At 59.7% G+C, this 23,631-nt stretch overlaps 5 protein-coding genes across 23 annotated transcripts in view; 2 read left to right on the top strand and 3 right to left on the bottom strand.

The window, feature by feature from the left end:
* Positions 1-9,526, top strand: part of MAPK8IP3 (mitogen-activated protein kinase 8 interacting protein 3) — a 58,372-nt gene extending 48,846 nt beyond the window's left edge. For 8 of the 15 annotated variants that reach the window (XM_036278595.1, XM_036278594.1, XM_036278592.1 and 5 more), the window contains 21 exons: positions 181-333; positions 1,206-1,287; positions 2,479-2,609; positions 3,171-3,227; positions 3,309-3,479; positions 4,238-4,364; positions 4,527-4,622; positions 4,759-4,917; positions 5,598-5,763; positions 6,070-6,252; positions 6,342-6,531; positions 6,637-6,756; positions 6,834-6,914; positions 7,001-7,068; positions 7,194-7,342; positions 7,749-7,920; positions 8,008-8,121; positions 8,320-8,358; positions 8,510-8,689; positions 8,796-8,945; positions 9,018-9,526. In XM_036278595.1, coding sequence (XP_036134488.1) covers positions 181-333; positions 1,206-1,287; positions 2,479-2,609; positions 3,171-3,227; positions 3,309-3,479; positions 4,238-4,364; positions 4,527-4,622; positions 4,759-4,917; positions 5,598-5,763; positions 6,070-6,252; positions 6,342-6,531; positions 6,637-6,756; positions 6,834-6,914; positions 7,001-7,068; positions 7,194-7,342; positions 7,749-7,920; positions 8,008-8,121; positions 8,320-8,358; positions 8,510-8,689; positions 8,796-8,945; positions 9,018-9,139 — 2,710 coding nt within the window. In that variant the 3' untranslated portion in view covers positions 9,140-9,526. Of the gene's footprint in view, positions 1-180; positions 334-1,205; positions 1,288-2,478; positions 2,610-3,170; positions 3,228-3,308; positions 3,480-4,237; positions 4,365-4,526; positions 4,623-4,758; positions 4,918-5,597; positions 5,764-6,069; positions 6,253-6,341; positions 6,757-6,833; positions 6,915-7,000; positions 7,069-7,193; positions 7,343-7,748; positions 7,921-8,007; positions 8,122-8,319; positions 8,359-8,509; positions 8,690-8,795; positions 8,946-9,017 lie in introns of all 15 variants that reach the window. The other 7 variants (XM_036278588.1, XM_036278586.1, XM_036278590.1 and 4 more) reach the window with 3 other exon arrangements.
* A 1,019-nt stretch (positions 9,527-10,545) lies between these two features.
* On the bottom strand, positions 10,546-11,780 carry NME3 (NME/NM23 nucleoside diphosphate kinase 3). 2 transcript variants are annotated; one of them, XM_036278604.1, is made up of 5 exons: positions 11,693-11,780; positions 11,478-11,608; positions 11,276-11,377; positions 11,085-11,197; positions 10,546-10,986 (listed from the first exon to the last, which is right to left on the bottom strand). In XM_036278604.1, exons 1-5 carry the CDS (start codon positions 11,736-11,738, stop codon positions 10,869-10,871), a joined length of 510 nt encoding a protein of 169 aa, XP_036134497.1. In that variant the 5' UTR covers positions 11,739-11,780; the 3' UTR covers positions 10,546-10,868. The 2 variants fall into 2 exon arrangements, with proteins under 2 accessions (XP_036134497.1, XP_036134498.1); XM_036278605.1 differs by having other exon boundaries at positions 11,093-11,197.
* A 12-nt stretch (positions 11,781-11,792) lies between these two features.
* MRPS34 (mitochondrial ribosomal protein S34) lies at positions 11,793-13,409 on the bottom strand. 3 transcript variants are annotated; one of them, XM_036278603.1, is made up of 4 exons: positions 13,041-13,409; positions 12,844-12,886; positions 12,436-12,759; positions 11,793-11,851 (listed from the first exon to the last, which is right to left on the bottom strand). In XM_036278603.1, exons 1-3 carry the CDS (start codon positions 13,359-13,361, stop codon positions 12,467-12,469), a joined length of 657 nt encoding a protein of 218 aa, XP_036134496.1. In that variant the 5' UTR covers positions 13,362-13,409; the 3' UTR covers positions 11,793-11,851; positions 12,436-12,466. The 3 variants fall into 3 exon arrangements, with proteins under 3 accessions (XP_036134496.1, XP_036134495.1, XP_036134494.1); XM_036278602.1 differs by lacking the exon at positions 11,793-11,851 and adding an exon at positions 11,868-12,149 and having other exon boundaries at positions 13,041-13,408; XM_036278601.1 differs by lacking the exon at positions 11,793-11,851 and having other exon boundaries at positions 12,202-12,759; positions 13,041-13,407.
* An 89-nt stretch (positions 13,410-13,498) lies between these two features.
* Positions 13,499-16,880, top strand: EME2 (essential meiotic structure-specific endonuclease subunit 2). The gene is made up of 8 exons (XM_036279300.1): positions 13,499-13,736; positions 14,064-14,200; positions 14,606-14,698; positions 15,445-15,536; positions 15,735-15,831; positions 16,007-16,122; positions 16,291-16,480; positions 16,572-16,880. The coding sequence occupies exons 1-8, from the start codon at positions 13,499-13,501 to the stop codon at positions 16,740-16,742; spliced, it is 1,134 nt and encodes a 377-aa protein (XP_036135193.1). The 3' UTR covers positions 16,743-16,880.
* Positions 16,881-17,225: 345 nt separating this feature from the next.
* SPSB3 (splA/ryanodine receptor domain and SOCS box containing 3) lies at positions 17,226-23,301 on the bottom strand. 2 transcript variants are annotated; one of them, XM_036279302.1, is made up of 7 exons: positions 23,068-23,301; positions 21,908-22,045; positions 19,068-19,248; positions 18,799-18,986; positions 18,608-18,710; positions 18,401-18,526; positions 17,226-18,075 (listed from the first exon to the last, which is right to left on the bottom strand). In XM_036279302.1, exons 2-7 carry the CDS (start codon positions 22,031-22,033, stop codon positions 17,792-17,794), a joined length of 1,008 nt encoding a protein of 335 aa, XP_036135195.1. In that variant the 5' UTR covers positions 22,034-22,045; positions 23,068-23,301; the 3' UTR covers positions 17,226-17,791. The 2 variants fall into 2 exon arrangements, with proteins under 2 accessions (XP_036135195.1, XP_036135194.1); XM_036279301.1 differs by having other exon boundaries at positions 17,315-18,132; positions 23,068-23,300.
* Positions 23,302-23,631: the final 330 nt, after the last annotated feature.

Genomic DNA, 23,631 nt, shown 5'->3' with positions numbered 1-23,631 from the left:
CCCCCCCCCCTGGGGAGAGTGGTCACTGGCTTTAATGGGGGCATGTAGTAACCACCTTTCGCCACACTCTGGACCAGGATATGCCTTGGATACACAAGTGTGGGCGGACCCCTCTGCAGCCTCCATCACATAATGTACATGCTGGTTCACCCGAGGCTCGGTCTTTCTACCTTTTCAAAGAAACGCTCTGAATGTGGTGAAGAATGACCTCATCGCCAAAGTGGACCAGCTGTCGGGGGAGCAGGAGGTGCTGAAGGGGGACTTGGAAGCTGCCAGGCAAGCCAAACTAAGGCTGGAGAGCCGAATCAAGGACCTGGAGGAGGAGCTGAGGAGGTGAGCAGGGCTGGGGTGGGGGTCCCAGGAGGGACAAGGGTTGAGAGCACGGAGGGCAGAGTGAGATCCTCGCTGGGCCTCTTTTGGGACCCCTGTCATCTTTTCTGCCAGCTACATCTCAGAGATCATTTCTTCTCAAAGTGGCTCACTTTGCATGCTCACCTCTCAGCCTGGCAGTCCTCTTTCAGTTGCATCTGACCTTTGACTCCACCCACACAGCACCTGGCTGTCCACCAGCCCCGCCCCTTCCATCTCCTTCCTCTGGAATCCTGCAGGAGTGATGGTTCTGTCTAGGGTGCCCTTTCCTTAGTGGCCGAGCTGGGCCTTCCTGCTGCCCTCACACCATGATGTTCATTCAGGAGGAAGGGGGGAAGAATTGAGAGCTGGCTGCCTTCTGTGCCCCACTGTCCCCTGGGACCTCGGGCCCTTGATCAGCCAAGGTTCAGCCATGCAGCCCAGTTGGGAAGCTCTGGGGTCTCCTCCCCTGCAGTCTGCATTTCCCTGTCGCCCTTCTTTCAGCCTGACCCTCACCCATTCTCCCAGGGTGGTGACAGGAAGGGAAGGTGTAAGAGGAGGCCCCCGGCAGATGGTACCTCTGCCAGTTTGTGGGAGTGGGAGCCAGACCTGCTCTGGGCTTGTCTGAAGCCAGTGCTGCCTGTGCCCAAAACTATAGGGGCTCTGCCTTCCCAGCAGCACTTGGTTGCTAGGAGGAGGTCCTATTCCAGGACTGATTTTGGGCTTCAGGGCACTGGCAGGAATGCTCAGGGCCTAGAACTTGAGGGGAGAGTCCTGAGTCTGGTTTCAAGGTGGGACAGCCTCTGGGCTGGCACCCAGTGGGCCCTTACCTCGCCTGGCTTTCTCTCGTGCTGCAGAGTGAAGTCTGAGGCCATCATTGCCCGCCGTGAACCCAAAGAAGAGGGGGAGGATGTAAGCAGCTATCTCTGTACAGAATTGGTATATTCCACTATTAACATGTGGGGCATGGGGGGTGGCTGTGGGGGGGCTACCAGGGATGCACTCGTTCTTTTGGGCCTCTGAGTCCCGCTCACCCCACTTGTGTGGTGACCACATCCAGCAGCATGCTCCCCATCCCCAGATGTCATGAAGTCAGAGCAGGCGCCCTCAGCCCCAGGGCCTAGTGGATGCATTTTGCACAGTCACAGGCAGGCTCTCCCTGTCTGTGCAGCACAGCTGCTGCCCCCACACTCCAACTTGCAGAGCAAGGCCGTGGAAATAGTGTCAGTCCCCAGTGTCCCCAGACTGAACAGCTTGAGTAGCAGAGGCGCTGTGAGGCCCTCGGACTGCTCATCTTTCCCCACCTCCCCAGTGAGGTGCACCCCATGTTCTGAGGAAAGTCGGCCCCTCTGCTGCCTGGAGGAGGCAGTCACGGGTCTTTACCCCAGGTGAATGTTGGACCCCATCACTCATTAGCTGTTATTTTCCCGGTCACGATGCTCTCATCGGGATGCAGTTCACACAGCAGGCTCTCGGGAAACAGTAGCTATTCCTGTGCAGCCCCTCCCTCCAACCACTCTAGGATGGAAACAAGCTGCATGTGAATTGTGGCTCCCTCAGGCTGCTCCCTCGTGGGGTGGAGGTACCCAGTAGGGGCCTCTGCTCGCTCGTATGGGGCTGGGGCTGCATGTGGTGGGGACCCACCTGGCAGCTGCCCTCTGGGCCCCCTCACCCTGCACCAGCCTGAGGCCGCCGGGGACACAACTCACAAAGTAGACTTGGTCCTGCCATAGAATTCACCAGCAGCAGACCCCTCACAGGTCCACCAACACTTCCAGCATTCAGCTTGGACATGGTGACCCCAGGTCCTGCTCGCTTCCCGAGAACCTTCCAGTGGTTTCACCTTGGGCCAGCCCCACCTGTTACTGTTCACTGGAGTTATTTGGGGTTGCCGCAGTGTCCAGGGGCTCATAGGAAAAGTCACTGTGGTGCCCCTTGCGCATCCTGTGACCTTCTGGAAAGAAGGTGGCCCTGTTGGCGGGTAGACTCCCATGTTTACTGTCCCCCTGCCCACACCCCCCACCCAGAGGCCAGCCCAAGAGGAATCTCTGTGACCTGGTCTTGGTGGGCACTGGACTGACCTGCCAGTTGGTCCTTCACTGGCTGAATAGCAGCGCCCCTTCCCTGCAGGACAAGATCCCCATGGCGCAGCGCCGCCGCTTCACACGGGTGGAGATGGCCCGCGTGCTTATGGAGCGCAACCAGTACAAGGAGCGGTTGATGGAGCTTCAGGAAGCCGTGCGGTGGACAGAGATGATCAGGTGGGTCCCCAAGGCTGCTCGCAGGGCCCCAAAGATGCATTTCTGTCTCCATATGTGAGACATGGTCACCATAAGAGGTCCTGGCAATGGACTTTGAGGCTGACCTCTAACCCATCTACCTCCCTCTCTTCTAGGAGGTTTGGAAGGGTGAGGGGTCTCCCAGGTAGGAGCCTGCAGGGGTCAGGAGAACCAGGTTCCCTCTGCAACCCTGGCCTGGCAGGGAGATGCCCACTGGGCTAGAGATGAGCTAGGACCTGTTGGGGCTGGTGTGCCAGGGCCCCTCTGGGAAGTTCTGAGTGATCTGCCCAGGACGCCCTTACTCTGTTGCTCCATTTCCAGTGTGTCCGGGTGAGGGAAGGAAGTCCTTGACTTCTGCAAGGAAGTCAAGACAGAACCCAGGAAGAGTGGGGCCCAGTCAGATTTGGGGGGCCAGGCCTGGCCATGGGTATGGTTGGCTGGGCAGGGGGTAGGGCTGAGTGAAGTGGGCATGGTTGGGCAGGTGGGGGCCTGAGAGGCCAGGTAGTGGCTTAGCTGGGCTCCTTTCCTGCCCCTCCCTTGCAGAGCATCTCGAGAGCACCCGTCTGTCCAGGAGAAGAAGAAGTCCACCATCTGGCAGTTGTGAGTTGGGGCGCTGGGCTGGTAAGGGGTGGGGAGGCCTACCCCAGGCCCACTGCTCACTTCCCATGCCTCTTGTGGCAGCTTCAGCCGCCTCTTCAGCTCCTCGTCCAGCCCCCCTCCAGCCAAGCGATCCTACCCCTCGGTGAACATCCATTACAAGTCACCCACCACAGCGGGCTTCAGTCAGCGCCGAAGCCACGCCCTGTGCCAGATCTCGGCAGGCAGCCGGCCCCTGGAGTTCTTCCCAGATGAGTGAGTGTCCCGCCCCTCTCCTGCACCTCCCTCCTGGCCCACACAAGGGGAGGCCATGTGGCCCAGGGTACTGAAGCCAGTCCTGCCTCACCTGGATGCTCTGGGGCTGTGCTAGGGGATGGGTCTGTGGTGGCATTGGTCATGACCTCTTCATGAACATACTGTGTGCCCCTCCACCCCCTCGTGGAGCTTTGGCTGTCCCTTTGCACTCCCCTACAGTCCCTATTCTTGGTCCCAGCCAGCTGCGCCCCTCTCTTGAGGATCTCATTGCAGCCAGCTGGCCCTGCACACCTGTGCTCTGCAAGGATTCTGGGAGCCGACAGGATGTGTTCCTGCAGGGTTGGGTTTCTTCCTGGGGAATAAGTTCCTGTTTGTGATTTTATTTTTTCCTTTGTTTTTGAAACCAAGAAATCCAGGGCTCCCGGACAGAAATAGGGAATTCTGTGCCTTAGGTCAGAACTGTGGAAGTTTCCCCAGAAGGCCCAGGGGGATAGGAGGCTGCATTGTAGGTCCCTGCCAGCTGGCCCTTAGTGATGGGGACAACAAAATGGGAACCTGGACAATGGCAGGTGCGGGGTATGGTCTCCAGGCCCAGTGCTAGGAGAACAATCCTCTCTTTTGATGGGCACCCAACTGGGGCTGCAGGACCCCTGCCTTGGTGGAGAGCTCCCAGGGCCTGGGGTGCTCCCTGCTGGTCAGGCCTGTGGGACTGTCGGTCACCAAAGACTAAGAAGTACCCCATCATTCCTCTTGCCCAGCGACTGCACCTCCTCTGCCAGGCGGGAGCAGAAGCGTGAGCAGTACCGCCAGGTGCGCGAGCACGTGCGCAACGATGACGGGCGGCTGCAGGCCTGTGGCTGGAGCCTGCCGGCCAAGTACAAGCAGGTGCTGCGGGGCACAATGCGCATGTGCAGGGAGGGGTGGCGGCACTTGGCGGGTCCACGGCCTCAGCTCTGATTCTGGAGGGATGGGTAGCCGAACTGCTATCTACACGGCTGAGCCGCCCTAGGACTCGCACCCACAGCACCTTTCTGCCTGTGGTTGCAGCTGAGTCCCAATGGGGGCCAGGAGGACACGCGGATGAAAAACGTGCCTGTTCCAGTATATTGCCGCCCTCTGGTGGAGAAGGATCCGACCATGAAGGTGAGCTCTGGCCTGACAGGGAAGCAGTCAAAGCAGGGAGAGGTTCCCATCCAGAAGCTGAGTCCAGGCAGGTTTGGGAAGCTGGGAAAGGCCCTGCCACACGTTTGCAGCAGCCCTGATGTCCCTGTGCTCTTAGCTGTGGTGTGCTGCGGGTGTCAACTTGAGTGGATGGAAACCCAGCGAGGACCACACTGGGAATGGAGTCAAGCTTGAGCCAGGCTTTGACCCTCTGACCTGCAACGGGGAAGTGGAAGGAGAGACCAAGAGCAACCACACATCCCCCGAGAAGAAGAAGGTCCGAGTGGCAGGAGGGGCCGGGGCTGCCTCTCTGCTTGTACTGTCTCGCCAGTGTCGGCTGTTGTCTGCATGCTCAGGCTGTGCCCAGCATCAGGATCTGAGTGGGAGTGACATAGACAGAGGATAGTTAGGGACAGTGCCCCGAGACTGGGCCCACCTGAGATTCCCTTCCGGTCCCTAGTGCAGGCTCAGGGCTGAGCTGGAGCCTGGTGCTAGCCCAGGAGCCAGGAGCTGTGGTGGGCGGGGAAGATCAGAGGGGTCAAGATTCAGTAGGCAGTAGGGCTGAAGGGGTCGGGTTCCCCAGGGCCTTCCCTCTTCTTGCAAGGAACAAATGTCAGTGCCTGCAGAGGTGCAGTGGGAGAGGCTGAACAAGGAGGGTGGCAAAAGTCCTTCACACTGGAGTCCAAGTCTTCCTTTTATGTTCCGGCTTGATTTGGGAGCCAGTGACTTAATGGCTCGGAGCTCATGGTCTCCTCTTGTGGAAGTGATACCACTTGTGCCAGCAACCTAGATACAAAGCGTAGTGCTCACCATCCTGGCTGTGGGACAGGACAGCCATGTCCACTAAAGCCATGGGCAAGGCTAGTTCCCAGAGATTCCAGGAGGCTCCCATGACCCCATGTGGCTGCTGGAGTCGCCCACCCTTGGGCACCAGCCTGATTGCCTCTGCTCTGACAGGCAAAGGAGCTCCCTGAGACAGATGCCACCTCTAGCCGGGTGTGGATCCTCACCAGCACCCTGACCACCAGCAAAGTGGTGATCATTGATGCCAACCAGCCAGGCACCGTTGTGGATCAGTTCACCGTCTGCAATGCCCATGTCCTGTGCATCTCTAGTATCCCTGGTGAGTCCTGGAGCCAATGCCCAGAAGGGCAGGGTTTGTGCTGCTCAGAGAACAACTAGGATGTTAAGTAAGGAGACCTGCAGAGCAGCACTTGCCTTCTGTGACACCCTGTGGACACACAGGAGCTGGTGGGGGAATGTCCAAGGAGGGCCTCGCTGGTGGTCTCATCCTGCTTAGTCTTAAGGACACAGGAAAAGACAATGTGATGCTCACCTGATTGGAAGTAGATGGGATGGCATCAACAGACGACCCCCATTTCCTCCCTCACACCCCACTGTGACATGAGTTCTGGGTGTGGTCTTGCAGCGGCCAGCGACAGTGACTACCCTCCAGGGGAGATCTTCCTGGATAGCGAAGTGAACGCTGAGGATTCTGGTGTAGATGGTGTGCTGGCTGGCATCACCCTGGTGGGCTGTGCCACCCGCTGCAATGTGCCACGGAGCAACTGCTCCTCCCGAGGGGACACCCCAGTGCTGGACAAGGGCCAGGGTGAGTCCTGAACCTGAGCCCTGGAGCAGCCTCTCTCTGCCTCCTTGTTCCTCTCCCTGCCCAGCCAAGCTTTTCCCTCCTTTCCACAGGGGAGGTGGCTACTGTCACCAATGGGAAGGTCAACCTGTCACAGTCCACAGAAGAGGCCACAGAGGCCACAGAAGTCCCTGACTCTGGGCCCAGTGAGGCAGAGGCAGCTGCAGTGCGTCCTGGGCCTCTCACAGAACATGTCTTCACCGACCCGGCCCCCGCCCCACCCCCCAGTGCCCAGCCTGGCAGGTGGGCTCTCTTACATGGGGAAGAGATAGAGGGGAGGGAAGGCTGGCAGAGGTGGGCAGGGATAGGCCTCCATAGGCTGCTCTGGAGCCATTATCCTTCCTGCAGTGAGAATGGGCCAGAGGCTAACTCTAGTGGTGTGCAGCCTGAGCCGGAGCCCAGTGGAGACCCCAAGGGGGCCAGCAGCAGTGCCTTGCCCACCATGTGGCTGGGAGCCCAGAATGGCTGGTAGGTGGGGCTCTGGGGGCAGGGGTTGGGGGAGACCCCCTGGGCAAGTCCCTGCCTACCTCAGCCTCCTCCTGCAGGCTGTACGTGCACTCGGCCGTGTCCAACTGGAAGAAGTGTCTGCACTCCATCAAGCTGAAGGACTCGGTGCTGAGCCTCGTGTATGTGATTCTTAGCCGAGGGCCAGGCATTGGGAGGGGGGTTGGCCGGTCCAGCCTGAGCCTGGCTCACCACCTTCCCGTTCCAGGCATGTGAAAGGACGCGTGCTGGTGGCGTTGGCAGATGGGACTCTGGCCATCTTCCACCGAGGTGAAGGTGAGGCCTGGCAGCAGTGGGCAGGTGGGCGGCATCTGATGGTCCTGGCAGCGTGTGAACCACCCCCACTGTGAGCAAACAGGGGACCTAGCCAGGCCTGAGCAGGTGTGGTGGGCTCCCTGCAGATGGCCAGTGGGACCTGAGCAACTATCACCTGATGGATCTGGGCCACCCACACCACTCCATCCGCTGCATGGCCGTTGTGTATGACCGTGTCTGGTGCGGCTACAAGAATAAGGTGCACGTCATTCAGCCCAAGACAATGCAGATAGAGGCAAGTGCGAGCGGCAGGGGCTCTGGGCGGGAAAAGGGCTCTTGCTGCCAGCATTGTTCCGGACATACCTTCTAATCGATGTTGAGGGGTCTGTGGGGTCAGAGCAACTGCACTCAGGGAAGTGACTCATTGGTCCAAGGTCACAAACAGGCAGAGGGTGGCTGGACTGAATGCCAGTCTGGAGCCCATCTGCTTCACCTTGAAACAAGTCAGGTTGACACCTATGTGAGAGCCACACACCTACCCTCAGCCACCGAGATGCAGGCTCAGGGTGTGGGGTGGTTGGCTGGGGCCCCCCTAGGCTATGGGAGCAAATCAGGTGCTAGAGCAGGTTACAGTGAACTGGGCAGGTATCATTCAGCTTCTCTTCCACTGCCCCCATTGATGGACTGCTGTAACCCTGCAGAAGTCGTTTGATGCCCACCCACGGCGGGAGAGCCAGGTGCGGCAGCTGGCATGGATCGGTGATGGGGTATGGGTGTCCATCCGCTTGGACTCCACACTGCGGCTGTACCACGCCCACACCCACCAGCACTTGCAGGACGTGGACATCGAGCCCTACGTCAGCAAGATGCTGGGTAAGGCTGTGCTGGACTGGGCCTAGCGGGGCAGGGAGGGCCCAGGAGGCAGCGCTGACCCCACCTGCTCGTTCCCTCTTCCCCCAGGCACCGGCAAGCTGGGCTTCTCTTTCGTGCGCATCACGGCCCTGCTTATTGCGGGCAACCGTCTCTGGGTGGGCACTGGCAATGGAGTTGTCATCTCCATCCCGCTGACCGAGAGTGAGTGACCCCAGACATCTGCAGAGATGGTGATGGCAGCCGCTAAAGGGCATGTGGCAGGGTCCCAGGGTGGGTGTGCTCTGCCGGGCCACACTTGGGAGGACACTGGACTGTGCTGACCACAGCCGTCCTCAGCCTGCCCCTCCTGTGACCACTTCTCTCCTCTCCCCTTCATGCTGTCCTCCTCACCTCCCCTAGCTGTGGTCCTGCACCGAGGCCAGCTCCTGGGGCTCCGAGGTAAGTCCAGAGGCCTGCCTCCTGCTCTCAGAAAGAAACCCCCCACCCAAGATGCCCTGGGGGCCCAGTGTGCTCCTACCCTCTGCCCTGGCCTGCTTGGAAATCTCCCAGTTGATGGGCTGAGCCCCTCCAGACCCCTCTCTATCTCCAGCCAACAAGACATCCCCCACATCTGGGGAGGGGGCCCGCCCAGGGGGCGTCATCCACGTGTATAGTGACGACAGCACCGACAAATCAGCTAGCAGCTTCATCCCCTACTGCTCCATGGCTCAGGCTCAGCTCTGCTTCCATGGGCACCGGGATGCAGTCAAGTTCTTTGTCTCGGTGCCAGGTGAGTGGGTGGGCTCCACTCCCTGCAGGGTGGCACCTGTGGCCTCCCTCAGGAACCTGCCTGGTGGCTCTGGCTGTCCTGCTAAGGTCCCTGTACCCCATGACAGGGAATGTGTTGGCCACTCTCAACGGCAGTGTACTGGACAGCCCGTCTGAGAGCCCTGGGCCTACCGCCCCTGCCTCAGATGCCGAGGGCCAGAAGCTGAAGAACGTGCTGGTGCTGAGCGGTGGGGAGGGCTACATTGACTTCCGCATCGGTGAGTGGGCACTGCCTTCAGGCCTTAGGGACTCAGGGCAGGGGCTGCCTCTCACACCCATCTGCTCTCCAGGCGATGGAGAAGATGATGAGACAGAGGAGAGTGCGGGGGACGTGAACCAGGTGAAGCCCATGCTCTCTAAGGCTGAGCGCAGCCACATCATCGTATGGCAGGTGTCCTACTCCCCTGAGTGAGGCATGACCTCCATTGCCCCCGCCTGACACCATCATGTACATATGCCCCACCCTGCCCACTTGCCACGACTGCCCCATGGTGCAGCCCACCAGCCCCTCTAACCTCTCAACCTGCAGCTTTCACCTTAGGTCCGGCCTGGAAGCCGACAGGGGCAGCAAGTAGCAAAGCGGGTCTGGCTGGGAGGTGGGATGTGGGTGGAAAGAACAGAACCTCTGGGGACAGGACACCCTTTTCTGGTTGGCCCCTAGCCCAGAGTCCAGACTCAGGGTACTGGAGGGCCAGAACAAGGCAGAATTCCATAATGAACAGCCCCCCAGGTAGCTCCCAACTTCACCTTGGGCTCCCCATTTTCATCACTCACTCCCAGGATGCCTAGGGCAGGAAGCAGGGACGTCACTCTGAGTCTTCCCACCCAGGGCCCACTTGCCTTTGCCTGCTGTCCATGAGGGTGGGGGTCTGACCTTACAGAAGCTGGTCCTGCCACCAGCCTTCCCTGGGTTCCTCCCTTCCCCATCCCTGCCACCCCAGGAACTGGCATGAAAGCATGTATCCAGGCTCCCTGGGGCAGCTGTTTGAAAGACAGATGCCCTCATCTGCTCAAGTCCCCTGATTGTCCTGTGGCAGGTTCTCACCAGCCTTCACTGACCCGTGTCCCCTCTCCTTTTCCTGGGCAGAAGATCCACCTTATAGAATCAGGCCCTGCGGCTGCCCCTCCTGGAAGCCCCTAGGGTGTAATTTCTCAGGCTGCCAGGGCAGGCCCAAGCCTCAGGAAAAAAAAGGGGGAGGGCACTGGGATGCAGACTCAGACTCAGCCTCAGGGTGATGGGGGAAGGTGTGCTCCAGGGCTTGCCTCCCAAGCAGCCTCAAAGGAGCCCAGCTCCCAAGACACACTACTAAGTGCCTTGGGCTGGTGGTGTGGCCTTCTCCCTTGTGGGCAACTGACAGGCTGACAGCAGAGGCCCTCAGGGCTGAGGACAGGGGCCACCTCTCAGGCTCTAGAAGCATGCACCCACCTGCTTTGAAGGGCACTGCCCTGGACTGCTGCCTCCCCAGGCCCAGGCCTTACTCCTGCTGCAAAAGGCACTGATCAGGGCAGCCCCAGGCCCTGCTGCCCACCCACCTCCCACCAGAGAAGCACAGATCTTGGGCAGCCATCCCACAGCCCAGCCGGACTCCACTGCAGTCACATGCAGCTGCAGGCTTCTCCCCACTGCCCTGCCACTCTCCACTGTGATGTAGGTCAAGTCCCCTGTCTGTTCCCACAGCGCCATGAATGACTGGGGGGTTATCTGGGTGGGTACAGCTGGGGGAAGGGGCTTGGTGACGGTTCTCCTCAGGCTTTGGCCCTGCAAGCGAACCCACATATCTGCTCTGTATGTAATAAATGATAAATGTCTTATGATGGTACTTTTGTGTCCCTGGACCCAAACCAATGCGAGCCCAAGGATTTTCTTCAGTTTATTATAAAAAGAAATGCCGGACCAAGCTGAGTGCCAGGGTCGCCACTCTGGTGCGTTTCTAGGCGTGCTGTAAACAGTGGCATACCAAGGCCTGGGCAGACCCAAGGGGTACTGTAAACCCTGCTACAAAAGGCTGTTCTGAGCACCACTTCCGGGGCCTGGAGGATGCTAAGTCATCCACAACTATTGCAGCGGTCTGTTCTAAAGGCCCTGGGCACCCAGCCTTGGGTCTTATGCCGCTGAAAGAGGACTGGCCCCTGCTGCCGGGTTACTCATACAGCCAGTGCTCAGTGCTGTCCTCCCAGCAGAGGAGCTCCCGGGGGTGGAACCAGAGCGCGATCTCACGGTGGGCACTCTCTACGGAGTCGCTGCCATGAATCACATTCCTGCGCAGGAAAAATGCGAGTAAGCTCGGTCTGGGATCCCGAGATGCCCAGCTGGGGTAGTGATAACAACGTCCCCCGGGGCTGAGGGCTGGCCTTACTTTCCGACCTCGATGCAGAAATCTCCACGGACCGTGCCCGGCAGGGCGTCCGCAGGATCCGTGGCCCCAATTAGTGCCCTCGAGGTGCGCACGACGTCCAGCCCCTGCCACACCTACCGACAGGGCCGGCGGCACAGGGTCAGGGCGCGGGCCAGCGCGGGTCAGCGCGCCGCCCGCCCTCCGGCACTCACCATGGCCACCACCGGCCCGGAGCCCATGTACTTGACCAGGCGGCCGTAGAAAGGGCGCTCGCGAAGCTCGGCGTAGTGCTCGCGCACCAGCTCCTCCGAGGCCTGGGGAGGGAGGGATCGCCGTGTGCTCTGAGGCACCGCCCTCTCCGGCGCCCACCCCTCCCGCCCTGCCCCTCCCGCGACCCTCCGCCTTCGCCCCCACCTGCACCAGCTTCATTGCCACCAGCTTGAAGCCCTTCCTCTCGAAGCGCCGCACGATCTCGCCCACAAGCCGCCGCTGCACGCCGTCGGGCTTCACGGCCAGGAAGGTGCGCTCATGCACGCCGGCACAGGCTGCGGGACCGCGAGGCAGCGCGCGTCAGACCAGGCCGCAGCCCTCCTCACCCGGCCCGGCCCCCTGCCCCGGCCCCTGCGTACCCGCCGGGAATAAGTTGGCGAAGATGGTCAGCACCAAGCAGATCATGATGGCGGCGGCGGCGGCAGCTGGAGCGGAGCGCAGACTGGGGTGGGGGTGGGGCCTGCTCTTAAAGGGGCCGCGGCCTGACCCCTCGTGCCGGCCTCCTGGAGGGGTTACCTCTGTGGGTGCGGAGAGGAGAGCTGGGGGAACGTGGTGAAGCCATGCCTGAGGTCGTTTACCCTAGGAGCTCTGCGGCTACCACGTCTGTGCCACCCCAATCCGCTCCTGTCTTCCCATCCACCGGGCCAGATACACCAAGGTATCAGTCTTTTTCTCCCCACACTCCTGCAGACCATCAGCCAAGTCCCCCGACCCAAACTCGAAGAAACTACATCCCAGGGCTGCTTCATTTGCCTTTATTCGCGTCCAAGCTTAGGTCCTGGCCGAGGCAACGCATGATCGGGAAGGGATGCCGGCCTGGAAGTGACAGAGGCCAACGCTGGGGCTCCACACCCACTAACCCCGCTGCTTTCAGTCCCCACCCCCACGCCGCCCCCAGCAGCTGCCTCCTGCGTGGCCCCCTCGGTGAGATTTGGGTTTGGGCAACAGGTACAGAGGAAAGCCACAGGCAGGGTCTGGCGCCACCCTTTGTTCAGTGCAGTCTCAGAACAAATCAAGGAGATTGGATTCAAGCTTCCAGGGAGCTGATTCAGGTGTAACCCAAAGATATTTTGTTTCACCGAAATGGTGCCCATTGCCTTACATCCTTCAGGCAGGCTGCCGGTTCTGGCATTTTAGACTGGAGTGCCCTTGGCCTTTCTCTTTGCCTCCAGTTTCACAGGGTAGTCCCAGGGATCAATGCGTATTCTGCCCAGATTCAGCACAGGCTCTTCGGTGCTGGTGTCCCCATTTTTCTGTCGCTCTGCTAGAATCATGGCACGGAGCAGCGGTGGGTAGGGCACAGAGCGCACAGTGTCCTCTGGCACCGGCTTGAAAGCGGTGAAGGCCGCCTCCTCGTGCCTGGGCACCAGCCGCCAGTCGTGGTACATGGTCTGTTCGATCTCCCGGGCCTCGCCCTCAGTCTTTCCTGGGGAAATGACTGGGTTTATTGCACACACTCGCGGAACAGTCTGTTGCCAGCAGTCACCCGACCCCGTCTCCTACTCCTTACCTTTGAAGGTCAGGATACCCCAGGCCTTACCATGGTCCAAGTTCTGCAAAACAAATAGGGAGGGGATCAGCTCACAAAGTTTTCTTGCCCCCCGTACAGCAGGATGCAGGAGACTCCGTCCCACAAAGCCGCGTGTAGGGGGAACAATGCAGCCCCGCGATGCTCGGGCGCGGGTAGGTGAGGACCGGCGCACACACCTGCGCAGTGTAGTCCGGGCGGACACGCGTGAGGCGCCAGTAGCACGGTTCATCGTGTCGCCACAGCCAAGATTTGCGCGTGACTAGGCGGCCCAGGCCGAATGAAGGCAGGCGGCCAAGCAGCTGCAGCAGGCGGCTCTCGCGGCGCACGTCGGCCCAGGCCCGCACCGGCAGCCGGCGGCCCGAGTGAGGCCGCGTCAGCGTCTCGTAGTCCAGGGAATAGCGCTGTGAGTCGTGCGGCCGCTCCCGCTGCTCGCGTAGGGCCCGCACGCGGCGGGCCAGCTCGGCGATCAGCCGCGGCCGCACCTTCTTGCGCGCCATGGTCGGTCCGCGCCTACGAGCTCCGGCTGTGAGAAGCTGCCGCGGCGCTTCGCGAGGCCCGCCCGCCGCCGGAAGCGGCTGGTGTTCCCGCATAGGCGTCCCGACGCTGCCGGAAGCGAGGAGAGGCCGGGCCGGCCATGGCGAAGGTTGGGCCTCGGAGGGCCGGGGGCTCTTATCGGGGCCGGAGACAGCGGCGGCCCCCGACCTGGGAGATCTCGGACTCGGACACCGAGGGTCCTGTCGGCACGGAAGCCGATTCAGAGGCCGCCACGAGGTCCCGGGACCCAGCGGAGGAGCGCAGGGCGACAGCCGAGGCGCTGCGGCTGCTGCGGCCGGAGCAGGCGCTCCGGCGCCTGGCGGTGCGCGTGGACCCAGGTGCGCCCGAGGGCGAGGGCAGGGTCCTGGGAGAAGCTGCACTTCGGCTGGAGCTCGGGCTTTGGAAGCTCCTCTTAATCACTGGGAGGTTATCCCCGGCTCACTGCGGGGTGAGAGGGGCATCTGTCAAGGCCGCCTTTTGGCCAAGAATTGGCGCCCGCTTTCCAACTGGGGAGCTTAAAGGATTCCAGGATCTGGATCCAATTGCAGTCTTGCAGCCGGGAGAATCGTTGTGTTTGTAAACGCCGCCCAGGCTGGGGTTCTGCGGTGAGTAGCATCCTCCCCTAGAGGAAAAGGAGTGACAGCTGTCTCTTTCATCCACCTCAGCTATCCTGGAAGATGCTGGTGCTGACATTCTGATGGAGGCCTTGGGCTCCCTGGGCTGTGAGTACCACATCGAGCCCCAGCGCCCCGTCCGGAGCCTCAGGTGGAGCAGAGTGAAGCCAGAACCTTGCCCCTACGGTGTAAGTGCCCCAGCAGCCTCATTTCCAGGGTTTACATAGTGCGGCTCTGGGTTGGTTACCTCAGTGATTTCACGAGGCAGCCGCTGTGAAGTACATAAGCTAAGAATGGGGAATGTTGAGTGGGTGATGCCCAAGCCACTACAGTGGTCAGTTGCAGGCCTGGGTCCAGGGTCTGAACTCAGCTGAGGAATGTTCCATCCCCATTGATTCTGTGGTCAGTGGTCCTGTAGACCCTCTGGACTAGGGCTGGTCTTGGCCTCCACAGGAGACCACATTTGTTTCTGTAGAGCAGTCCTGTGGGCTTGCCCGTGGCCATGAGCCTCAGAGCTGCTGCGGTGCCCAGGCCAAGGCCCTGGGGCACTTGAGGCTGAGGATGAGCAGCAGTACCCCCGGATATCCCTATAGGTGCCTCCTGAGATGTGGGCTGCAGATGAACAGGAACTTCTGCTGCTGCTGGAGCCTGAGGAGTTTCTGCAGGGTGTCTTCCAGCTGACCCAGGTGCTTGGTGAGGGGCTGGGTTCCCAGCCTGGATGTGCTGTTGTGCCGCTCCTGATCAAGGACAGAGGGGCTGGAGAGGGTGTGCAGTGGGCTGGGGCTCTCTGTTTGACAGCCAAGATGTGGATGAGATGGGGGAAGCCAGCTGGGCTCTTGGCCTGGGAGCAGATGGGAGCCACAGCTGCTTCTAGAGGGCCGAAGTAAGGATACCAAGCGCCCTCTGGAGAGCTGAATCAGAAGACAGGTGGGAAACTGGTGAGAGGGGGCCTAGGGATTTGGGCTGTGGGTTGGCTGTGCAGTCCTGCTGTGAGAGCCAACAGCCCAGTCCCCACCTGGCTAAAGGAGCAATAGAGACCACTCAGCTGATGTTTGAGCCGAATGTCAATAGGTTTGATGGTCTGCCAGGTCCCGCGCAGTCTGAGGTTCAGCATTTATCAAGCACCTGCTGCCAGGCAAATGCCAGGCTAGGGTGCAGAGTGGACCAGGAATGGGGATGGGGACTCAGCCGAACTCTTTTAGGAGTCTGAGACATGTCTGGGGCCTTTGTAGGTCCCCTCGACCTCATTAAAGGCACACAGCTGGTTTTCTAAAGAGAGCTGGCTGGGCAGAGGAAGTCTGCTCCAGTCTCCTCCCAGCACCCTGGGTTGTTCTTGCCCCACTTCTTTCTGCAAACTGGCAGTGGTCTGGTAACCTGTGGGCCCTGCCTGCTGCAGCCCCGAGGAACAGGTGTGGTAAACCTTGGCTTGCAGATCTGTGGCCCAACCTGCTCAGTACCCTGGATTTCTCCCGAGAGCCCCACCTGCACTCACCTGGCTGTCATCGGACTGGATGCCTACCTGTGGTACCGGTCACCCTCACACCCTTAGCAGACCTAACTGGGGTGGGGGGAAGTTCAGGGGAAATGTCATGGTAGCTCTGGGGCTGCTGTGACACAGCTACATCCCTGATCCCCGGGTGGGCTCTGGAGAAAGCTGGAGAACTCAAGGAGGGTGGGACTGATGGCATATGGGGAGCTGGAGGGATAGTCACCTTTGTTTAGGTCTTACCAGCCCAATGCCCAGGAGGAGATGCAGCAGCCAGAGTGTCCAGGGGTGGCCCATGCTAAGGTGGCGGTCGGCTGGCCTGAGGTGGAAGAGGTGAGGGCAGGGCAGGTTGGGTGAGGTGGTTGGCCTTGGCCCTGGCACCCAGGCTAGTCTCTGAGGCCCAGCACCTGGGTTTGGTCCCAGGGTGGCACATAGGGTTGGTCTCAGCTGAGTGTCCACCAGAGGAGCCCTCCTCTGACCCACCCTCATGGGCTTGCATTCTCCTTAGGCCCTGGTGCTCTTACAGCTCTGGGCGAACCTGGATGTGTTGTTGGTGGCCTCCTGGCAGGAGCTGAGTCAGCATGTGTGCGCCTTCACCAAGGCCCTCGCCCAGCGCCCCTTCAAGTGCGTGACCCCCACCTCAGTTGGTGGCTGCTGCAGGGAGGGTGACAGGAACACCTGGAGGGGTGGTACCTCTTTGACCTCTTTGAGAGCAGAGGGCTGAGCTGGGTGGCTGGGTGGCCAGGAGAGATGAATCCTCTAGAAACCTCCCTGCTCCCTCCCCAACCTCAGGCAGTTCCAGGAGTGCATGGCCTTTCCCTTCTGTACAGCTGGGCGCTGCGTGACAGGCAAGCGAGTGACAAGCGATGGCACAGGGCTTCGGGGTGCCTGGTGGCGGCAGATCAGGCAATTCAACCGCGTCAGCCCGGCTGTGGCTGATGCTGTTGTCACTGCCTTCCCCTCCCCCCGCCTTCTGCAGCAGGTGAGCCCCTTCCCATCCCCCCACCCCGCAGACTCCCAGATATGGAGGCCAGGCCCGAGGCCTGCCCTGCTCGTCCCTGTGCCTGCCCTAGGCGTACTTGGCTTGCAGTACCGAGCAAGAGCGCCTGACCCTCCTGGCTGATCTCCCTGTGAAGGTGGATGAAGGTGCTCGGCCTCGAAGGGTGGGGTCTGACCTTTCCCGCCGCATCTGCCTCTTCCTGACCTCCACCAACCCGGACCTCCTGTTAGATCTGAGCTCCTGACCATGCCTGCCTGACTTACAGGGCCTTCGCCTGACCATGCCTGCCTGACTTACAGGGCCTTCTCCCACCAACCAGCAAGACAGCAGGCAGCACAGCAAGGGAGTGACCAGAAACCACAAAGGGTCAGGGGGAAAGAGAGCAGTCATCCAGCACAACCTGTCCCTTGGCCTGGGGAGGGGCCCTCAGTCAGGTCTGAATCCAATGGGCGGGAACATATAGCAGGAAAGGTTGTTGGATAACTGGGATGAACAGAAAAGGAAGTTCTCCAGATGCTGGGCTGGCTGGAGAGGATGTAGACAGGGCCCTGTACAAGCTGGCTGCAGGCCTGGTGGCCAACTGGGACAGTCAGGAAGGGCTGGGTAGCACTCAAGTCCCTGCTGGGGGAAAGGCACCAATCACCTGGAGGCTTGTGGGGAGGTGATACCCTTGGAGGAGAAGTGAGACAGTCTCAAGGGGAAAAAAAAGAGAACCAGGATGCCTCTTCCCAAAGGTGTTGCAGTGTGACCAGAACCACAAGAGAAAGACTGTGAACACCCACGAGACCCAGGTCTCGATGTGGACTTCTTTTAATTCTACCACTACGGAGACATTAGGCATAAACTCAAAGTTTATTACGATCATTTCAGTCTCAGACAGAAGCAACAGCTGACAACATGCAAAGCAAATGAGGAGAAACTCAAGGTCCCCTGAGGCTGGCAGCTACAGGAAAGCTGACTTCTGATGAGGCCACAGACCACAGCCTCCAGGCCTGCAGTCTCAGTCCAGAAGAGCTGGGGTGGCCACTCCCAAGAGACTCGGAGAGAAGCAGCAGCTGCCATACCCGGTACAGGAAGCAAATGGACTGGGACAGTCCTGGTCTCAGGATCCCAGGGCCTGTGGCCCCTGAACCCCTGTGGCAAAGCCAGTCCCAGCCTCTGACGGCAGGGGGACAGCCCAGACAGACCTGGGCCCAACTCTTCCCTTTCCTGTTACTCTGGAGCATGGCCTGAGAGAAAGGATGGAGAAAATGCTGTCCTAGCCTCAAAAGGCAGTTTTCATTGGAAAATAAGTTAGGTCCTTCGGCAGCGCTTTCTCTGGCAGCGCCGGGTCTCTGGGCTGTTGGGACTGACACTGGCCTTGGGCGAGGGCACAGGGGACTTGTGGTGGCCACAGCTCATGCTCAGGACCCAGCCCAGCTTGTGGTGTAGCACCTGCTTGAGGCCAGGTGGCAGGGGCAGGCCCTCAAGTGTGTCCCCAGAGTTGGGTCGCAGCTGGCGCAGGCGGTGGCAACACAGGTACTGCAGGGAGGTGGCACTGGCACAGGAGCGGATGACCTTCATGCTGCTCTTGGCCGCTGTGGAGCACACCATCGGATAGAACTTCCTGTTCTGCAGCTTGGTAGCTGCCACTCCTAGAGAAGGGGGCACAGCCTGAACCCTGGGCCAGGAGGGGCTTGGCCATTCCTTGGACATCCTCCTGAGTTAACTTCAGGTGACCCTTGTGCTGTCCCACCCTCTGGAGACCCTGGGACCTCAGGCTTCTTTCTTTGAGGACACCTTTTTGGGGAAGCCTTGGGGCCACTCAGCCTGGGTGGGCCCCAGTCTCTGCTTCCTGTAGGACCTCAGTAGCAGCCACACCCCACAGGCATGTGTCTCCCCTGGGACCCTGGCCACCCTCACCTATGCACTTCCTGTTCTTAAAGAAGGTCAGTGTCCCATGCCAGGTGTCCAGGTGCACGCCAATGATGGAGCCCTGGCCAAACCTTGAGGAGAAGCTTGTCTTGTCACCCTTGTGGTGGAGGAGCCCTGGGGGACAGCAGAGTGGAAGGTTATCCTGATGCCTGAAGATCCCTTCCAGCTTGCCCCCCCATAGGAGCCCCCAGGTACCTGTGTAGGAGAGGCCCCAGCTGTCCTCATCCCTGCCGAGCAGGCTGCAGAACGTGTGGTGGTACTTGTCCAGGTCCACGTCTGATGTCCCAATGCCCACCATCTGGAGACAACAGGCTAGGCAGAGGGGGACCAGGCCAGGGCACCAGCAGTGCACCTCTCCTCCACCCCCGGCCCTGCCAGCCACTTACCATATCAGTGCCATAGACAGGCGAGGTCATCTTGATCTCCCAGAAGTGCTGCCCCTCCCCCAGTTCCTTGGTGCCTCGGATGGCTGCTGTGCCACAGCTATACTCCACATGGAAGTTGACCTTCCGGTTGTCACAGCTCAGCAGGGTGGCTGAGGACTTATTCAGGTCATCCCAGACCCAATCAAAATCTGAGAGAGAAAAGGCCTGGTTAGAGTAGTCTCCTGAGCTCCTGCCAGTCCTGGTGGCCCCGCCCCATGCCAGGCACTTACACTCATCTTCCTCCCCACAGTGGCAGTCCTTGCCCCGGTGGGCTGCTGTGTGCAGGCTGCCACAGAAGGAGGCCTCGCTCTGATTATCACAGTTGCAGAAAGACTCCCCCGTCACAGGCACAGCACTGGGGATGGATGGTGGCAGGGATGAGTACTCGGGGTCAGAGTCGGAATCACTGTGCTGAGAAAAAAGGCCAGGCTGTTCCCCTTGCTGTGCCTTCTACCTGCCACTTGCCACAATACCCACCACAGACCAGTGGTTGTACTGCTCCAATGCCCCAAGGAAGGGATGTGGCAGTTTAGCCTCAAAAGACTTCCCCAAGTCCCAAGTGCCCAGCTGGCCCACCCTTCTACAGTGCCCCCAGAGTGATCCTGGACACCTCCTAGCTCAGGTGCTGGGGAGGGCCTACCAAGCCACTGGCTTCCTGAGAGTGGGCTTAAGGGCCAACCCCATTTCAGCACAGCTAATGGGACCTATAGGCCCAGGTGCTGAGTCCACAGCGGGGCTGTATGCTCAGCCATTATTCTCCAGGTCATTTCTAGCTCATGGATAAGCTGTGGTCCCACCAGGGGTGGCCTGAAGCAGGGGAGTCCCTTGGCAAAGTCCACTGGTGACTGAAGGCAGCCCAGGAGTCCCCACAGTGTGGGAGAGCCTACACCGCAGCTCCTCCATCATCCTCGCAACCCCTATCCCAGGGCCCTAACAAGCCCAGGGGTTTTGAGCTACTTCAAGCTTTTGTAGGAAAACATTCAGTGGGAGCCTGGGCATCTACCTGGGGGGCTCAGTCCTGAGCTTGATCCCAGGCTGAGCTGGTCAGGTTGTGGCAACTGCTGACCCACTCTCTCCTAGGAGCAAGCAAGAGATGCTCTTGCTGTGTACCTAGTTGTTCCTGCTCTGAAGCCACACAGGCCCCTCTGGATACCTGCCTTGACTCTGGACCCCAGGTCAACCCTGGTCTCGTTACCTGGGGCCAAAGGGTACAGACAGCCTCTGCCTAACTGCCTCCTCTGCCAGCCCTCTCGGATTGCCCCAGGGTCCTGGTTAGGCTCCATCCTCCACCCTAGTCTTTGGGTATTCCTCTTGCCTCCTTGAAACACCCTCTGCACAGCAACCCAGGTGACCTTGCTCAGACCTGGGGCAGATCATACCACCCTGAGAATAAATTCCACAACCCCATCAGAGCTTACTAGGCCCTTTCCCCTGCCCTGGTCCCTCCCCTCTTCCCCCACCTGTCACGGGGGAGGTCTCTTTGCCCCTGGATGGCAGCTTTCAGATATCACTTCAAAGAGGCTCTTCTAGCCCTCCCTCCTGGGTCCTCTTCCTGCTCATCTGCTCCTCTGACCGTCTCCTTTGTCCTGTTGATCTGTCTCCTCCCACCAAAACGGAAGCTCTGCAGAGGAAGAGCCTTGTCCTTGTTTCTTTTATACCCAGGGCTCACACAGAAGCTCATGAGAGACTGAGCTAAGTGGGAGTGAAAGCCAGACCCCAGAAAGGAGACTGGAAACAGGCCCAAATCACCCCATTAGCATGGAATTGTGAGCCCTCAAAAGCCATGGCTAGCACACTGCCAGCCATAGGCAACCCCCAAACCCTCCCAGGGTCAGGAGCCAGGAGCCAGGAGCACAGCCCCAATACCGGTATGAGTACATAGGCCTGCAGGTCAACCTGGGCAGAGAGCAGGCCCAGCCCCTCCACAAGCCATAAGAGCAGAAAAGAAGGGAGGTGTGTGTGTCTAGCCTTCTAAGATGATAAGGTGACACACCCACCTGCCCACCCACATACTCAAATACTCCAGGCCAATTAGGTGATGGGGCAGGATGCTTGCAAGCGTGTGTCAAACACTGCACCCCAGCCACTCAATACTGCCTGCATCCCAGAGTGATGAGCCAGTGAGGCAGGGACAGACACTGGAAAACAGACTGCTTTAGGCCACATTATCAGGACAGGAGCTGGAGGAGGGACAGGAATGCAGGCCAGGGTCTCTTACTGGCCTGGGCAGGGAATTTGGGGAGGCCTCCAACCCAGAACAGTCAGTCACCTCCAATTCTTCCTCAAGGCCTGGTGGTTCCACAAAGCTCAGCTGCCCTCACTCTAGGGAGGAGAGGTGCCTGCCCCCACTCCCAGGATGACTGGCTGAGCCAGGGCAACCTAAAGACAGATCACAGACAAGTCACCCAAAGATCACACCTGCAGGAAGCAGTGGAGGTGAGTCAGGGCAGAGCCAAACCCTTGTTCTGGTCTAAGCGATTCTGGAAAATGACTGAAAGTCTACCTCCCTGCACTCCCTGGAACTGGCGCAAAACCCACGCTGCCCAGCCGTTCCCAAGGTTGGTACAGCTAGCCTCTCAGGTACATCAGGCAGCCTACACTGAGACAAACAGCTGAGCTGCTATTCTAACCTGAACTTGGGAGCAACTGCATGGGAGAAGGCACAGGAATTCTGGCATTCAAGAGTAAAGCTCTTTTCACATGCATACACACAAATATAGAGCACGTATCTGTATAGACAGAGGAACTGAGAGGAAATGTCCAGGAGGATCCAATGGTGTTAACAACAGGTACCTTTGGAAACTGGCTGAGAAATCGAATGAAGATACTATGTTGAATGAATGGACCAAAGAACCAATTGCCAGCCTCTTCAGTGGGAAGAGTATAGAGAGGAATGTGGTGTCTATCCTGAGGGCCCATCACCCCAGGTCCATGTGGGTCCTTAACCAGGTAAAACCCAGGTGAGCAGTAGGATCCAACTGTCCCCATCCTCTGCCCTCAGGGGGTTCTTGCCCTGGAGAAAGGCCTGCCTCCAGGGTCTCTGCACCTTAGACCATCAGTACCCACCTACCTGCCCGTCAGAATCATAGCCCCAGTTAGTGGTCCCTGCCAGAGCCATGGCCCGGGCATCTGCGTCTCGGTGGGCTGCACTCAGGACAAAATGCCATGCTCTGCTGCTCCGGGGGCGCCTGGCCATGGTGGACAGGATCTGAAAGAAAACAGGTTCTGAGCAAAGGAAACACCTGGCACACTGGAAGGTCTTCCAACAACCCCTGCATTTGGCCATGGCTGGCTGTGCCAGACCCCCCCTAAAGGTGGAGGATTTTGTGAGCCACATGGGTGCTAAGCTGGGGCTCTAGAACTCTCCTCACAAGCTCCTACCTCATTCCAGTGTCCAAGCACCTTGAGAAAACCTAGATAGAGAGTGTGAAAAACCAACCATACACCCATGACTCTCAAATGCCTATCTCAGCCCCACTCTCAGCTCAGCCTAGGGAACCCAGCTGGGCCTCCTGTATGTCCCTCCAGCATCCCAAACCTCACCTGGCTCCTCCTCCATTGTCCAGTTAGACAAATGGCATCTCCAACCTCCCAGTTCCTCATGCCAGACTCATAGCAGTCACCCCCCCACACACACACACACCCCATCTTCCTCCTTTTCACCATGGCCTTGAAGGCCTCCACAAGCCCCACACTACCTCCTCAGGGCCAGTTCCATCCCACCCACTGCACTCCCCACAGCCAAGCTGGTTTTTTGTTTGTTTGTTTGTTTGTTTGCTTGTTTTAATAGCCAAGCTGTTTTTGAAACAAATCTTGAAACTTGAAGCAAATCTTTTAACTCCTCAGGTCTTACCATTGTTCTTAGGATAAAAGACAAAATCTCACAAAGCCTATCAAGTTCTCCTGTGCTTCTCCAATTCGCATCGGCTTTGTCCCAGTTGCTAGCTCTTCCCTGCCCTTTGCCCGGAATGCCTTCCCCTTCCCTCTTTGGCTCTCAGCTTCCATATCCGACTTACAGTAACACCTCCATTTCTATGATTACCTACTGCCTAGCTCTCCCCGCGAATGAAGTCCCCAGGAGGGCAGGTACTGTCCCCCAGTAAGGACCCCGCCAGGCACAGAGCAGCGCTGTCGGTGAATGAGCGCAGGCACTGCTTTCCAGGGATGGGAGCGCCGTCTGTAGAACCGGATTCCCCTCCCACCAGCAACGCCGCTGCACGGCTCCTTCACCTGCCGATCCGAGCCAGTCCTGCAGCCAGCTCCGGTCGGCTGGCCTAGTCACCATCCGCTGTGTCTGCAGCGCACAGTGGGCGCCAGGCGATGCACTCCAAGTGACCAGCCAACGAGGCTGTCCCCGGCCTCGAAGCACGGCGCCTCGTAATAATTTCAGTTTCGGGCGGTGCTGCGGCGGGCCTACAGTGCGGGGCAGCCCGCCTGTTCCGCCCGCCCAGGCCCCGCCCTCGAGAACAAATGCGTGGCCGGGCCCCGCCGCCGGCGGTCCCGCAGGGTCCCGAACCGGGCGGGCCAGGAGGCGCGGACGCGACCCGCCCTCACCTGCGCTGCTCCGCCGCCGCCGCCGTCGGCCGTGACCCACTTTCCGCTCCCGAACGAGACGTAAACAATCCCCGCCCCCCGCAGCGCATTGGCCAAGCCGCCGCAGGCGGGCGCTCCTGGTCTGGGGCTTTGGCTGACCGCGCGGCACACGAATCTTGCCTAGAGGATGCTGACCCTGTCAGTCCTGACTGGGTGTCCTTACTGGTCACATCTCAAGCAGTCGGGGACAAGGCCCGCGCG

This window comes from Molossus molossus, unplaced genomic scaffold (genome assembly GCF_014108415.1).
Source record: "Molossus molossus isolate mMolMol1 unplaced genomic scaffold, mMolMol1.p scaffold_m16_p_3, whole genome shotgun sequence".
Taxonomy (NCBI): Eukaryota; Metazoa; Chordata; class Mammalia; order Chiroptera; family Molossidae; genus Molossus; species Molossus molossus.
This window is presented reverse-complemented; position numbering and strand designations above follow the sequence as displayed.

What these genes read in the sequence shown, in the direction of transcription:
- NME3 (XM_036278604.1), bottom strand. Translation starts at nt 11,738, where the DNA reads ATGATCTGCTTGGTGCTGACCATCTTCGCCAACTTATTCCCGGCGG. An exon ending in CGCCAACTTATTCCCGGCGG is followed by an intron (nt 11,609 to 11,692) that starts GTACGCAGGGGC and finishes GCGGTCCCGCAG; the next exon opens with CCTGTGCCGGCGTGCATGAG. An exon ending in TTCTGCATCGAGGTCGGAAA is followed by an intron (nt 10,987 to 11,084) that starts GTAAGGCCAGCC and finishes TTTCCTGCGCAG; the next exon opens with GAATGTGATTCATGGCAGCG.
- MRPS34 (XM_036278603.1), bottom strand. Translation starts at nt 13,361, where the DNA reads ATGGCGCGCAAGAAGGTGCGGCCGCGGCTGATCGCCGAGCTGGCCCGC. An exon ending in GCCCGGACTACACTGCGCAG is followed by an intron (nt 12,887 to 13,040) that starts GTGTGTGCGCCG and finishes TTTGTTTTGCAG; the next exon opens with AACTTGGACCATGGTAAGGC. An exon ending in GGGTATCCTGACCTTCAAAG is followed by an intron (nt 12,760 to 12,843) that starts GTAAGGAGTAGG and finishes TCATTTCCCCAG; the next exon opens with GAAAGACTGAGGGCGAGGCC.
- EME2 (XM_036279300.1), top strand. Translation starts at nt 13,499, where the DNA reads ATGGCGAAGGTTGGGCCTCGGAGGGCCGGGGGCTCTTATCGGGGCCGG. An exon ending in GGCGGTGCGCGTGGACCCAG is followed by an intron (nt 13,737 to 14,063) that starts GTGCGCCCGAGG and finishes CATCCACCTCAG; the next exon opens with CTATCCTGGAAGATGCTGGT. An exon ending in GGACTGGATGCCTACCTGTG is followed by an intron (nt 15,537 to 15,734) that starts GTACCGGTCACC and finishes ACCTTTGTTTAG; the next exon opens with GTCTTACCAGCCCAATGCCC.
- SPSB3 (XM_036279301.1), bottom strand. Translation starts at nt 22,033, where the DNA reads ATGGCCAGGCGCCCCCGGAGCAGCAGAGCATGGCATTTTGTCCTGAGT. An exon ending in CTGTCTATGGCACTGATATG is followed by an intron (nt 18,711 to 18,798) that starts GTAAGTGGCTGG and finishes TGTTGTCTCCAG; the next exon opens with ATGGTGGGCATTGGGACATC. An exon ending in TAAGAACAGGAAGTGCATAG is followed by an intron (nt 18,133 to 18,400) that starts GTGAGGGTGGCC and finishes CCCCTTCTCTAG; the next exon opens with GAGTGGCAGCTACCAAGCTG.